This window comes from Mercenaria mercenaria, chromosome 11, assembly GCF_021730395.1.
Source record: "Mercenaria mercenaria strain notata chromosome 11, MADL_Memer_1, whole genome shotgun sequence".
NCBI lineage: Eukaryota > Metazoa > Mollusca > Bivalvia > Venerida > Veneridae > Mercenaria > Mercenaria mercenaria.
In genome coordinates, this window is record NC_069371.1 from 27005531 (window position 1) to 27021519 (window position 15989).

General features: G+C 32.2%; 1 protein-coding gene across 1 annotated transcript; it reads left to right on the forward strand.

Moving 5' to 3' along the window:
• Positions 1 to 5001: 5001 nt before the first annotated feature.
• Positions 5002 to 14958, forward strand: LOC123530673 (uncharacterized). Its single transcript, XM_053518755.1, has 3 exons — positions 5002 to 10313; positions 13486 to 13680; positions 13994 to 14958. The coding sequence occupies exons 1-3, from the start codon at positions 10140 to 10142 to the stop codon at positions 14357 to 14359; spliced, it is 735 nt and encodes a 244-aa protein (XP_053374730.1). The 5' UTR covers positions 5002 to 10139; the 3' UTR covers positions 14360 to 14958.
• Positions 14959 to 15989: the final 1031 nt, after the last annotated feature.

A 15989-nucleotide genomic window follows, 5' to 3' on the forward strand; every position in this document is an offset into this window, starting at 1 on the left:
TCTGCATAAAATATGTATTCTATCATGTTTACAAAAATGCAAGAAACTGAATGAATGCCATTGAAATCACTAGAATGTTTTCATCTTAGATATGCTGTAAATGTATGATTTAACATGCATGCAAAGTTTGAATATATGATATTCAGTAGCTTTAGAGTATTTATTAAAATATATACCTTTGTTTGTATTTTCACTAGTTAATATCTTCTGTGACTGGCTAATGAAAATAGTTTATGTGAATCTTTTTCATTAGCCAGTCACAGAAGATATTAACTAGTGAAAATACAAACAAAGGTATATATCTTAATAAATACTCTAAAGCTACTGAATATGATGTATTCAAACTTTGCATGCATATCTAAGATGAAAACATTCTGACAAAATATCCAATATGTATTGAAGAGTATGTGAGTATATGAACAGCCACTTTGTTACAATGTAATTGACGGAAAAATATATCTGTTTTAGCACATGACTACATCAGTATCAACCCGATACACTAAAGCTAGGTAGTAAGATGCTCTTTACTTCGCTGTCATCGAAATTGCTAACCAAGAACTAAAAGAACTTAAGGTTTTCTCTCACTAAGGCAAACACGAACTGAGCCGCCAATATGTACTGAACCACAACTGAACTTTAAAATATAGACCTCCTAGTTATACGGGGTGTTTAGTTGGTTATAGCTTGCCACTGAACTCCGTGTTTTACCTTTAGATGATTTTGATTTGAATGGGTAGTCAGGTATCCGGACTGACTGTCATAGTTTTATGCAAAATATGGTACATGTATCTATAAAAAGCAGTTCGTAATTAGAAGGTGGATGTATGACTCATTAGGTAAAATAGTCTTGATTCAGGACTGCAGCCTAGATACGTTTTGAGTTTCCTCTAATTAGGAAATTTAAAAAAGAGAGATATTTTTTAAAAAATGGGCCAACTAGAGTTACAGTTCCTTGTCATTGCAGTCACTCTCATTGACCTCTATGAATATGTAAAGTATCAGGTCAAAAACTTATATAATATTCAAGTTATGCCTCGGATCAGGTGTTCAAAAACGGGGAGATAATTAAAAAATGGGACCACCTAGAGTTATTGTTCCTTGTCACCGCACGCCATCTCACTGACTTCTAGTGTTCGAGTAATGCTACGGGATGGTTTTAGAAAAAGGGAGATGATTTAAATATGGTACCACCTAGAATTGTGGTTCCGTGTAACTGCACTTCCTCTTAATGAGCTCCATCGCTGTTTGTAAGAAACAATTTCGGTATTTTAATACTTTTTTAGTCATACTCCAAACGAGAAGTGTGAAGGACAGACAGACGGACGTTCCCATATATAGGTATTTATGTAGCTATTCTTTTGTTCTCTCTATTGTTCTTTTAGCCACGCAAAAGAAAAATAGCCATATAAAAGCTTACGAAATGAATGATATCAAAGAAAAAGTGTAGTTTCCTATTGTTCCTATTATAAATGTAAGTTCGGACAGACGGACGAATGGACAAGATGGCGACAATATGCTCCCCCTACTTCGGGGAACATGAAAATAACCATAGCATAAACATAATGCATTGTAACAGTTTCAATTTTTCTACATTTGTAGCAGATATATTAATTTTATAACATAATTTAAACTAAAGGCGTCTTTGTTGACATGTTATGAAGTAATGACTGTCACATCACTCTACGTATTTTCTGAACGACCCTCGTATATATAATAAATAGAAGAAAAGACACCAATAACAAATATTAACAAAAGACAAACTATTTTGAACGATTGTAATAAATGTGCTCAACTTAACGTTATTTATTTCTTTGAATATTCTACATCAGAAATAGAAAGGGAAACAGAAGTCGAACATGCCTGAAACAGCTTTCAAATTGGTGACAGATGTATGAAACTAATTAAATTGATAATAAGCCAACCAGGTGTTTGTTTTAAGTATTACATAAGAACATATTTAATACTTAAGTGAAATTCTTAGAGTTAGACATGTTATTTTACAGAGGATACTGCAGATTTTTCCTATGTTTGGCAATAGTGGTTATAATTGGTTTTATATACATTAGATCAACCAATGACAGAGAAATAATAAACTTCATAAGTAAGACAAAAATAAGCAGCAATCTGGAGTCGGAACACGATAAAACACACACTAATTTGGTTGATAAAGGACTAAACTTTAAGGTAAGATTACGTGTACCGCATGCATAATATGTAAGATGCAGTGAATAATGGCAAAGAAACTATGCGTAGAATGAAAATGAATAATTTAGTGATTTTTCCTTCCATCGTATTTTGTAACCATATTATCATTTTAAGATATACTATGCAAATTTGTCACCAAAATACTTTGCTTTTAGATATTAACTTTGATTACAGAATAGTCTTCTTCAATATATTTGCTTTGGCTAAATGTATAGACTAAATTATATTTGAAATAAAGAGTTTTATACACTATATAAATATTGCATTCCTGAGAGGGTGATATGAAAAATGTTCACAGCGAAATATATGAAGATCGACCGAGGCGCTAGCCGAGGTCTATATTCATATTTCGAGGGGTGAACATTTTTTATATCACCCTCTCAGGAATACAATATTTATTTTATTATACCGAAAATAAATAAAGTCGAAATATTTACTAGAAAATTAAAATAATGATTTATTAAAAACCAATTACTAACCAAATAATGGAGACAGAATTAAGGCGTCTATACTTGTTAGCACTCGGAAATTGTGACGACTTTGCTGTGTAATAAAACCTTTTTGACAGATTTACATATCGCTGACTTCTATATTTATGCGCAAATTTCAACATTCGAAATACGGCGATAACTTTCTTATTTCTGAACGAAACATACAGATCAGCTCACGCGGAAAGTCCATTCTACTCGATCCTCGGAGGATGGCCAAAACGAGTACCAAGGCTCCGACTCGAAGTTTCTTCGAGTCAGCCATTTTCCGTCAAGGAATTTCGCTATCTGACTCCGAGGATTTATGCGAACTCACTCGAAGGAAATCCTCGAAGTGACTTGAGATGAAATCCAATTAGCGGAATACACACCTGTATTGCTTTCTTTTGATTCCGAGTCACTTGACGGAATTCCTTCGAGTGACTCCGAGACTAATAAATGATAACCTATACAAATTTAAATGGGTCTTCGAGTAACTTCGAGGACAGATTTCAGATTTATCGGAGTAGGGTGATTATATTTTACATAGTGAAATAACAGTATTTATAAAAAAAATTAATACTGAAGTATTTTTATCTTACTTAAAAGTAAACCAATTTTTTCCTTTTCACTTTATATGATATTTTATCACTTTTTGAGTGCATACGGCAGTAGTTTTTTATCCTATTTAAAATTCCTCCCAAACTGATAAAAGAAAGACCATTTTTATAATGGAAAATAATCATTTCTCCTATAATTTTCGTTAATTCATTAAGGTCACTTTTCTTTAACATCCATTATCTTAACGTTTATCTAGTTTTATATAGTTTCAAATTTAGTCCATTTTACATCAGTTTATTTCTAAATTCAATTTGCACTGTCAGAAACTATTTCAATATAATATTCAACAAATAACTTTTCTTCAACGGCTGTTATTTAAAAGTTTGTTTAGTTCTATATAATTCTTAATACTTAACTTTTTTTCTAGCGGGTGTATTTTTAACGTTTATCTAGTTCTAAATTATTCATAATTTAGTGCATTTTTTCATGACTTTATTTCTAATTTAATTCGCAAAGTTAGAAATTATTTCTATATCAAAATCTAACAAAGCAGTTTTCTTTAACGACGGTCATTTGAAAGATTGTTTAATCATATATAAATAATAATTTAGTCCGTTCTACATAAATTTACTAAATGTACTTCTTAATCTTATTCGCATGTATTTCAATATTATACTAAACAATTTACTTTTAGCGGTTGTTATTTTAAAGTTCATCTAGATAAAATTATTTTTAATTCAGTGCATAAACTACTACACGACTTTTTTCTAAATTAAACTCGCAAAGTCAATAATTATTTGAATTTCAAAATTTAACAAATCACTTTGCCTTAACGGCGGTGATTTGAAAGTTTGTTTAATTTTGTATGAGTAATTTAGTCAATTATGCATAAATATACTTCTTAAACTAATTCGCATGGTCAGAAACTATTTCAATATCAAAATTTACACAAATTTCATACAATAAAAAGAACAAGCTAATGATATAAAAAGTCCGTCAAACAAGGAAATACTGCCTCGAAGTTACGTCAAATCATCTCGCGGCACTCGAAATTGTTTATTACAGACCCGGGAGTCGCGCGAAGTGGCCATAAAATACCGGAAATCATTATAATGTTGCCTGTATAATTTCGACTCGGAGTTCCGTCAAGTAATTTCCCGGAGTGACTCGACAAAATTCCGCTAAAGTAATAAAAGTAATAAAACTATAACAGTCGGCACTCCGAGTCAGAATTAGGCAGTACTCGGAGGAATTCCTCGCTATGCAAGATTTTTCCTTCGAGAAAAAACGGAAAGTGGGTTTTCCGCGTGAGCTGATCTGTATTTATAAATATGAGTACTCATTTTCTTATTTAGATCGTTTCCAATCTGATGGCGATAGTTTCGATTCAATAATTTATAAAAAAAATTGTTTTCAAACGTTTTGGCATGTAGAACAAATCATTAAAAATTCAACCGGGTTCACACATGCATGATTACCAGAATAAGTAATTTAATCCTAATGCAAAGGTATATAAAAGCGCCTCATCTGAAAATTTATCGTCTCAGTCTTTTAACCAATGTGAAAGTATTAATCTCTCAACGGGAGATATGAAATATAATATCACATGCGCAGAAATAAAAAATAGAGCTGCTGAGCATGTGACATGCAATTATGGATCATATCACATGCGCAGAAATTGAAAATATCGATTTTACGCATGACATAAAAATAGGATTATTTTATATTATTCAAGTAAAACTAATGGGATTTGCATTGGACATTTATGAAAGGTATAAAAAATAAATGTCATGTGGTAACAGTCATTTGTTAAAAGTACAGCAAGTTTTAGTGGTAGTACACAGGTATATTAGATGCAAATTTCACATTTAAAATCATTAACAATTACTTAATATAGTTTATGTAAACATAAAATTAACAAGTTTATGTGTATAAACAGAATTATGCATTCGTTTTCAAAGTAGTACACACTGCTTACAGGTATAGTATGCACAATATAAATGTGTACTACAACTAAAAACTCTATATAGCCAGCTGTTTTTTTAAACAATGTACTTTTACTGAATGACATGTAGTTCTATATTCAAACTTAATTTATATATTTAGCCCTGTAAGATACATATAATGAGGATTCTGTACATTTGAAGTAAATATCTAAAGATAAAATATTTTAGTTAAATACGGCCATTGGATAAATGCGATTGTGTACTTTTTTTAATTTAGCACACAATACTGTAGGCATTGTAACTGAAAATACAAACTTCAAGTACGCACTATCTATTTTAGATATGTATGTAGCTAACTGCATCAAAAGTACGCAGTCTGAAAAAAATATTTCAGGTATCATTTTCTGAAAAAGAATTATTTGAGCTGAAAAAAAAAATGATCCTGGGTAAAATGGACACAACTCCGCTAAAACTGTATTGTAGGCTTAGGTGGCTATGTATATAGTATCTCATGCAAAACATGCACTTTTTACCTCTAGGCAAGAACATAATCATGCATAAATAGAAGCAAGTATACGATAAGATAAACACTTTGAAAAGAAAAAATCATTTAACGCCCTAGGGGAAAGTGTGCCATTTTTTGGTGAAATTTATAAACAAACAGACGATTTTTTAAATGTTAAAACCCGCAGAATTTCACGAAGTAAAATATGTTTAGAAAGCTATTCTGGAGAGTGAATGATCCAAATATATGCGTCCAAGTACTGGTATAACATGGACAGGATTATGATTTGCAAACGGTGTTCACTCATCAGTTTTACTCTATATAAAGATTGTTTCCCTCGGGTAGAGAGGGAGGGCTTAGGGTAAGTCTCTAAATACTGTTTATACACAAGCGCATATTATGTTCGTGTTTATATAGTTACTAAGTAACAACTGTTTTTCCAAATTTGAAATTACGCATAATATGAATTTAAAGTGTGCAGCTGATATATATTTTGTGCTTGAAATTTATTGAACACCAGGATTTCCTAGCAGAAGAAGAAACAGTTATTTAGTTGCAATAAAATCACAGTTTGAAACCCGCCCACCAATTTAGGTTTGAAAAAAATACAATAAACTAGTTTTTGCATATTTGTTTAGAAACATCCAAAAGAATAGCAGTTATAATCCTCGAAGATCCATGTTCCTATGTTAAATTGAAAAGATAATATAGAGGAAATTTGCTTGTTTCAATGTAAGAGCGAAATATATTTCACCGAGTAAACACTATAACTTGATATGTTCACGAATGGCGCAGCCAGGAGTGAAAATGTGAATTATGGTGTTCACGAGTAAAATATATTTTGGTCTTACATTGCAACAAACCAATTTTATTTTCATTTTATGTATTTTTAATATTTTAGATAACATATATCAATTTTACCCGCGCAGCGTCACGTGCATCGCATCATGACATCATAATTTCATGACGTACTGATATCTATGTAAAAAAGAATACTGTCAAATAATTCTTTGACGTTTACAGATGTCTTTCAGATTTTATTACGATGGAACGTATAAATTTATGATTCTGTAAGTATTTATATACATCTATATCTTTTCTGAAGTATATTTTGCAAGGAATTAACGATTATATATAATTCATATTCATTCGCACTCAAGTGTAGTTCCGTACCAGTGAAAAATAAAATAGATATGTTCACTGTTTGAAGAAGTGAAAATATCAATTTTGTTTCACTGATGAATTACAGTATTTCACTGAAAAGCATAAAATAATATTAGGTTATTTAACATTGTTCTGTACGATACGGAGATATATTTGGAACGTTCACGATTGGACAGATAAAATAGATATAGAATAAATATATTTATCCGTCTGAAACATTCAATACTCGTACAAAAATCAATCGATATATATTTTGCCATTTTGAAACAACGGTTGTGGATGTACATTTCTTATATTATCGAACTGTGCATTAACAACTGATAACAGTTTCAGTTTAGTTAGGTAAGCAAGCTGACTTGTAGGGTTTGTAACCGTAACAGCTGTGATTATCTTTGATATCTTTTTCATAATTCATCTGATATACAGATTCAATACTTCATTAACGGCTGTTTTCAGAAAGACAAATAACTATTTGTTATGGGCCGTTTTATGAGAAAACCTGTATATAATCATTACATTATTATATAGTAGTGGAAATCATTGTTTTCGTATGTTCATGCAGAAACTAGAAAACTAGTATATTGTTATTCAGTTATTTTAGGCAAATTAAATTCACCAATATTTTACAAACAGATGTTCGCTGTGTTGTCATGAAACCCGAAATTCCAGAGTACTCATGCACCATGAGAATACAGATTTGCATAGATAAAAGGTTCATGATGGAACCAAAAATACAACTTGAGTTATTTTTTACTAAAATTATTTTAAACTGTTTCTAAATATTCAAATGTATGATGACTGTTAAGTTAGTGATACTTATATTTTGTCGCATAAATGACATGAAAAAGTACATGCCATGAACAACGACGTCATACTGCTTTCATTACGTTCATGACGTTATGTCTTTAAATGCCATCGGTGATTTTCTTTAAAGCGTTTTTTCATGAATATTTTATCATCTCAGTTATGAGTTTATGTCACTAATACAGGTTTTGTCATGGAACGACTTATAGCAGCTTACTCGCTCAATTGAAGAAAAGACAATTTCGTTATAAAGAACAAGAATGGTTGATACAATAGCATCCTTGTCTAACAGGAGTAAAACACGTGGGAAATGCCATACCATTTGTTTACTTCATTTGTAGGTGCATCTTAACTGGCTACGACAAATTTGTAGCTTATACGGACCGTCTCGAAAATGTCCTTCATTGACTATTATCAAAATTTATTCAAAACACAGTCACAGTTAGTGATTTCAAAACAACAGTTATTTTACTGTTTATTTTTATTTTTCTTACACGTCTGATCTCACAATATAAACATCTTTAATGGAATGAGGAATATAGAACAGTATGTAAATGATGTGTTTTGATTAGAAGAGTCTTGACTCCAGGCGGGGGACTCTTTGGCTACTGGCTCTTAAAGCCCCAACTTTGAACGGACTGGTTTGCTTTCTGTCGACTGTCTTGCTTCGTCGCACTCTTAATGTGTTTCCTTTGGTTTCTATAGTTATCGAGAACTTAATACGTTTAAAGTTCAATGGGTTTTGATTCACACTTTATCTTTACATACGCATATTTTGTATTTTACAATGTGTACAGCCGCTCTTGCACATAATCATATTTTCAAGTGGAGTGATATATAGGCGGGTATGTTTTGTTAACGGGTTTTTTTTTCTATTGGACAGGTGTCCAATCTTTCAGTAAAGAGAGTAAAACAAAAAATCTGAAAACGACAGCGTAGGATACAAGACATTTTGCAATTGCTTGATTTCGTTCATAATTCTATTGAGTTTATAAGTAGTTTGCTTTGTACTCCTACAGTTTAGGTCGATTTTGAAGCAAGTCCTATGGCTTATATCAATTTCTCTAGACGACACCTTATTCCTCATGAAATCCATCGACACGAGGGTGTGAGAGAAGGACAGCCAGTTTTTGTTTTCTTTTAATGTGCTGTGCGCCAAGTAAGAGAACTGCTGGTACCATTTACCACCTGTTTCGTATGATGCGACCGGGAATCAAACTCACGGCCTCCTACACTCAAAGCGGACGCTCTACCTTTAGGCTAAAAGTAGTTTAGCTCCAAGAATTTTTTTCAAACATTAGTTTAATGAACAATATTGCTGAAAGTAATATACATTTGAATAAAATATGCAGAAATCATATAGTCTAACCTTCTGTTTGTGTATAATTTTACAAATTGATCAATTGATCCAGATTAATCTTTGGTTATACTATATTCTGAACATGTATAGGTGGTTTAACATAATAAACTAATACGACAAAGACATAATACTGGGCCATTGTGAGTACGACACATTAGATATCTAATACTGGGCCGTTGTGAATAAGACAGATCAAAGATCTAATAATGGGTCATTGTGAGCAGGACAGAAGATCTAATACTGGCCCATTGTGAGTACGACAGAACGAAGATCTAATATTGGGCCATTGCTAGTACGACATATCGAAGATCTAATACTGGGCCATTGTGAGTACCATAGATCGAAGATTCAATACTAAGCCAGAAGAAGATCTAATACTAGTCCATTGTGAGTACAACAGATCGAAGATCTAATACTGGTCCATTGTGAGTACGACAGATCGAAGATCTAATGCTGAGCCGTTGTAGATAAGACAGATTGGAAATCTATGACTGGGTCACTGTGAGTATGACAAATTTGTTACTGGACCATTGTGAAAATTACGATAGATGGAAGATCTAATACTGAGCCATCGTGAATACGACAAGTCGAAGATCAAAGTCCGGGATATTGTGAAAAAGACTGATCAAAATGTAATGCTGAATCTTTGTAAAAAAAATGCATTTTACTGGCATATCAAATACATGATCTCTTTTAATCAAACATATTATAATGGAATGTAACCTTTTTAAAGGTTTCCTATGACATAACATCGTCAGGAAAATCACGCATATTGCGAAGTACAAGACATACAAGGTATCCTTGCAAACTGAAATATAAATATATTGTAAGTACAGAAAATACTCTTAAAGTGCCATTTGTCGCTATTAAAGAACAATACATGCATGCAAATTTCGTATTTCTTCAACAAGCTATGCAATGTACATATAATCATTTTTTTCCATTTTAGAAGAATCCCTGTATGTATCAAAGTGCTCAAAAAGATCAATGTTACACATTCATCATACTAAGTTTACTCTTTCTGTTTATAGTACATGTAACTAAAATATTTCAAGGCAAAGTGTAAATTTATTAGATTACTAAATATTGCAACTATTGTCTTTACCTGTAATTTATCATAGTTTCAGATGCAAAGATTAAACGCAGAAAAAGTAAATGCCGACGACCCAACTCTGATTGAACTTATTAAGGAATTTTACATTGAAAAATCATCTAAGCTGCCGTACAACTTAGAACATCCAGAAAAAAGAGACCCATCCTGCGGACAGACAGCTTTTGTTGATGACTTTATGAAACATAAGGTAATATTTCTAACCAAAATTATTATGGAGTGTTTTATGTCACTTTTGAACTTTTACAGAATCATATAGAAAATGAGGTCTTTGCTAATGTTCAACACTGTCCTTACTTATCTTGTTCTTATCCGATATTTGTGTGTCAAGATATATCTTTGTATTACACGTTTTCAGTAAAATGCTATTATTATATTGTCGATTTTTGTTGGGGTTATTGTTTCTACTGTTGTTGATCAAAACAGATAAGAAGTACCCATTTAAGATGTAGTGTTTAACCTTTTTACCAAATCTGGACTGTATTGAGAAAAATATATGAGCCGCACCATGAGAAAACCAACATAGTGGATTTGCGACCAGCATGGATCCAGACCAGCCTGTGCATCCATGCTGTTCGCTAACGGTTTCTCTAATTGTAATAGGCTTTGAAAGCGAACAGCACGGATCATGACCAGACTGCGCGGATGCGCAGGCTGGTCTGCATCCATGCTAGTCGCAAACGCACAATGTTGGTTTTCTCATGACGCAGCTCATATATATGCCAAGACCAGTTTTAATTACAACGTTTAACAATAAATAGCGAAGATTACTATTAATCAGTGAAAATAATAAGTATATATGCTATTTCACGACAAAATAAATATTAGTGAGAAATTTTACATGTAGGACCAAATGTTATTTGTGTTATCGTGACAACCGAAATTCAAATTAACCTATGCGCATGAGAGGATAGATGTTTCATTAAATGTTGTGCAGTGTATTATCCAAATATAGGAGTGAAATATAATTATGTGGTAGTTTCACAGTTAACATTATCAAATATATTTTCACTTGTAAGAACTTTCATTTGGGTAAATTATTCTTACAGATTTTATTAGCCAAACATGAAATAAAAAGAAATTTATTTGTTTTACATGTAAGATAAAAAATATCTTTTACTCAAGAATACCATATCTTCCATTTACAGTCGTGGCTATGCCACTCATGAAAATATTGCATCTGGTGAACAGTCTCTAAAAATTCAAGTATATCAATTTACCGATATACATAATTTATTTTATGCTGACTGGTGACTGGTGAAATACTGAAAAATAACAGTAAAATATTTTTCATTATCACTCACAGCGCTGAACTTTTTTTTTTTCAGAAAAAAAAATCTCCCTAGAAATATAATCTTTAATTACCTCCCTTTTTTGCCTTTAGAATTACTATCCTAATTTTTAAGCCCTACTCTAGTCACGTACAGGTAGACAATCCTGTATAGAACAAGTAAGCAGTACTAACGTTTTCAAAATAAATAATGGGTAATGCTCTAGAAATATTACCTTGGTTGTTTGAACTTGCATACAGTATATGTGTTTCCTCCACTTTTCATCTGTTTACTGTTGTTTGGTAGATTTTACTTGAGACAGCACATTTGGCATGTTGTTGTCTTAGTTAATTATTACAAGACATCAACTCAACCTTACGTAAGATAACAGCATTTTCGTCGATGTACTTTCCCAGCCAGTTCCATCCGAATTTCGCTACATAATTTGTTACGCTAATTTCACGGCTATCACTGGGCGTAAGTGGCTGTGGTTATTCAGCGGATGCCTCATAATACGAACATGTAACATGAATCCGAGATTTGTTGTGAAATACCGGTCTCATTTTAATATGTAAGCATGTATTAAACAGACAATTCGTTGGTCTTCACACATTAGCATAAAATAAAAAGAAATTGTTTTCAGTGAGATATCGAACCCCTTCAGTAAAGATACAGATTTATAGAAATACTAACATAATCATAGGAAACGTAATAAATCTATTTACAGTTTTTTTACAAACAAGTCCTGACGTCACGACATTATAACGTCATGATGCGATACACGTGACGTTGCTCGGACAAACTCGATATAATTTTGTTAAAACCATTGGAAAAAACTTAAAATAAATTGAAGGTTTGTTTGTTAGTTTGTAAGATCGAAATATATTTCACTCGTGAACAGCATAATTTACTTTTTTACTCGTGGCTGCGCCACTCGTGAAAATGTTGCACTTTTCTGACAGTCCCGATAACCGGACAATATATTCACGAAAACGTTCTCCTAAATTCACGAAACTTAATTCAATTTTTCGCGAAAAGTATTTTTTTTCTCGAAATTTCATAAAATTTTCATGGCACTGAATACAAACAAATATCCTCTATCTGTTGCCATGATTATGTACGCCATGCAGGACGACGAAAAAATTCTTTCAAGACGTTCTTGGCGTCTAGTCTCTTTTTTAAAAAACGCGTTCATAGGCTTACCTAAAATTCTTGAAATAGTGAAGATTTCTTATTCAATTTTTCACATTTGTAAGGCAGGTAATAGAATGATCTGAATGAAAATTTTGTTATTTCAGTATTTGATCTTTTTGTCACTTATACAGTTTCTCTATATATTTGCTGCCGAAGTAGAAATACTTATAAAGTCTCTTTGAAAATTCTGGTATCGCTGTTAACATAAACGCGAGTTTCTATGCTTTTAACAGTTTTTCATATTGATTAGAACTTGTGCATGTGTATTAAAGTAAGAACACTTACGTACTTAATCGAATACAGCAATATTCTTATATGTTGAAATATGTAGGTACAGTATTATGTGCAGAACTTGTTTCGAAATTTCAGAGAACAATCAGCTCTTTCGTAATGATTTGCTTTTTATTTAATTTATTAACATTTTAACAGCACTAAATTCTCTCTGTGTGTATGGTCAACCAATTAAGCTATATGTTTAAATGTGCAACAACCCCTCACGTCTCTAAGTATAGAGATTTGTAGTGTGGCTTTCCATTTTAGGATATAACTAGTGTGAATACGCATGTGCGTACATTTGAACACATTATACGCAATAAGTCCAATAAGTATATTGTCTATCATTGAACGGAACATTTTTGCCTGACTGTATCAATGCTTCTTTACATGTGTAACGCTTTTCAACTTAATGTTAAATCAATTAAACACATATTCTTAAACATATGAAAAACATTTCACGAGTCTTTCGGTAATATTCATTAAAGTATGACGACCATTGGTTACGTTTAAAGAACCAACCACGAAAACCACTTTTGACATCGAAAAATCCTAAATGAATGTACATGTAATTATATTATGTCTAATGCAACATACAGATCTAGAAGAATGTACGTTTTACAGGAAGGTGCGTTTTATGTTGATTGTGGCGCCCACGCTGGGGAGATATTTTCAAATTCCTTGTTTCTCGAAAGGTATCGTAACTGGAATGGTATACTTATTGAAGCAAACCCGACAGTCTACAAAGAATTAAAGAAGAAAAACAGAAAAGCTTTTACTCTGAACGCATGCCTTAACGGGAAGCCGTATCCTTCCGTGGTAATAATTGGTTTCTATAATGTATTTGTATTAAAAACCGTCTTAATGTAAGATAGGACCACTTTTCCTTCGCATTGATAAATTAAAAATGTTTACTAAAGGTGAATAAAGCAATTAAAGAAAAACATTGGTTTTGAAGAAGTATTATGATATAATATAATATAACACTGTCATAAACATTCATTGAATTGACTAAAGATGATCATTTAAAAGAGCGTTCAAGAATCTCTAAGTAGGATTAAAAGCCTTTTCCAAAATTACCAGCATGTGTGAAATTGTTACATGATTGAAATAAATCTGTTCTTTTATATAGATGACCTTTTTAGAGGATTCTTGGTGGGGATACATTTTAGATGGAAATCAATCAATGGCGAATAAAGGAAGGAGTGGCACAGCCCGTTATGTGGAAGTCCAGTGTTTCCCATTGTACTCTATTCTTATGGCGTTAAATCAAACCAAAATTGATTACTTTAGTTTAGACGTTGAAGGAGCCGAGGAAAGCGTGCTTGACAGCATACCTTGGAGCAAAGTTGACATAAGAATGATGTCTATTGAATATGATAAGTGGCCTGGTGGAAAGTATGCATTAAAGGCTTACATGGAAAAAAGAGGGTACAAGTTTATGACTGAGGTTACTGTGTCAGCCGCAGCAGATATCATAATGTTAAAGGAGGATTGATAAAAGCGTTGTTGTAGACAAATTACTTTTATGTTTTGGTCATCAAAGATACAACAACTATATTTTTATTTGATCTAGTTCTAAATTTGTTTAATTTCGTTAAATTTTCTTTATATAACACATCTCTCAAATATAGCTGATGGGTTTTGCGGTGAACGATAAGGTTAGGATTTGTCTTTTGTTTAAAAATGTAGAAACAATGCCCTGGATCCTGCTTTATCTTGACGATAGTCATTACAAGGTTAGCTATTTGTAAAAGCTGGTCAGCAACCTTTTTAATATCTTAATTTACAACATAACTTAGACTGAAAAAAAAATGTTAAGTACATATACTAGTAAACCATCGACCAGTTACGCATAAAGAAAACAACTTGCATTTAGACCTAGTCTCGTTGGGTTAATATATTGCAATAGCTGGTTCTCAGCTTGACAATGCACTTGTTATTCCTCGCAAAGAAAGTAAAGTAAAAAGCATCCATGAGAATCGAAGTTTTCGGAGTTTTTTGTTGTTGTTGTTGTTTTTAAAGAAATTTCCTAGCGTTATAATGACTCCTCTGGACGGGTTGGAATAACACTGCAAGAAAGTTCTTTTTTATGTGTTTGTTATGTACAAGACCTAACACAAACTGTCTTAAAAATACATTTTCTTATTATAGTGTAAACGTTCAAAAAAGAAAATTCTTTTTTATGTGTTTAACCAAAATATACAAAAATTGAACAGTAAACTCACTCATTTTCATCAAGAATATAACCGTTATAGGCAAAAATACCTACATGTAGACTGTGAACTCTACTGTGTATATGCAGTTTATCGACTTTGCGTATCAATTTTAATCTAAAGTAGAAATACACAGTTAATTTTTGATGTAACTCGAATTATATGGAGGTTTTCACCAGGTGAATAAAACAAGTCTTTGAATGGCGTTCTTGGCAAAGATGTCTAATCATATGTAAATAAGTGCGAAAGATGATGCAAACCAATGATACGGCCCTAAATCCTGATAAGTCTAAATGTAGAACTAGGCCATAAGTAAAGAAGTCGAGAAATTTTCCCATGGCCATAAATGGAATCGTTGTTGAAAACGTTACTGATCTAAATCTTGAAGGCTCTTAGAGTATTCAATTCCTACTATAAACCTTCTTTGACTTAAATTTTTCAGGTGGGCATAGGTTCAAGCCCCACTGGGACTAAAATATTTTTCCTTATAAACCTTTTTTCTAGTACGTTTTTTACTTTTTATCAAGACTAATTATTGATTTATTGTACGAAAGTGTTTTTTTTTTCATTTGATAAGCGATTTCTTGCTGTTCAAAGTGAATTTACCTCTAAAACAGAAGGGGGCAGAGTTAGACATCTTTAAAGATACTGAGTGACATGCGGTAAAAGTTCTCTATTTCGCCTTTACTCTTTAGGTAACATATTGTGGAAGAAATGTAGGTAGGTTTTACTTCTGTCCCAAGGTTATTTTTGAATGAAACGAGCAAAATTTAAAACAGTCCCACAGGGCTCGATCTGAATTTTTCAATATTGGAGTTAGAATGCTGTCTCATTAAACATGTTAAATCCTTTTACTTGAGGCACCCTAGAAAAAATGATATTAACAGTTTTATTTTGTGTTTTATAATTTTT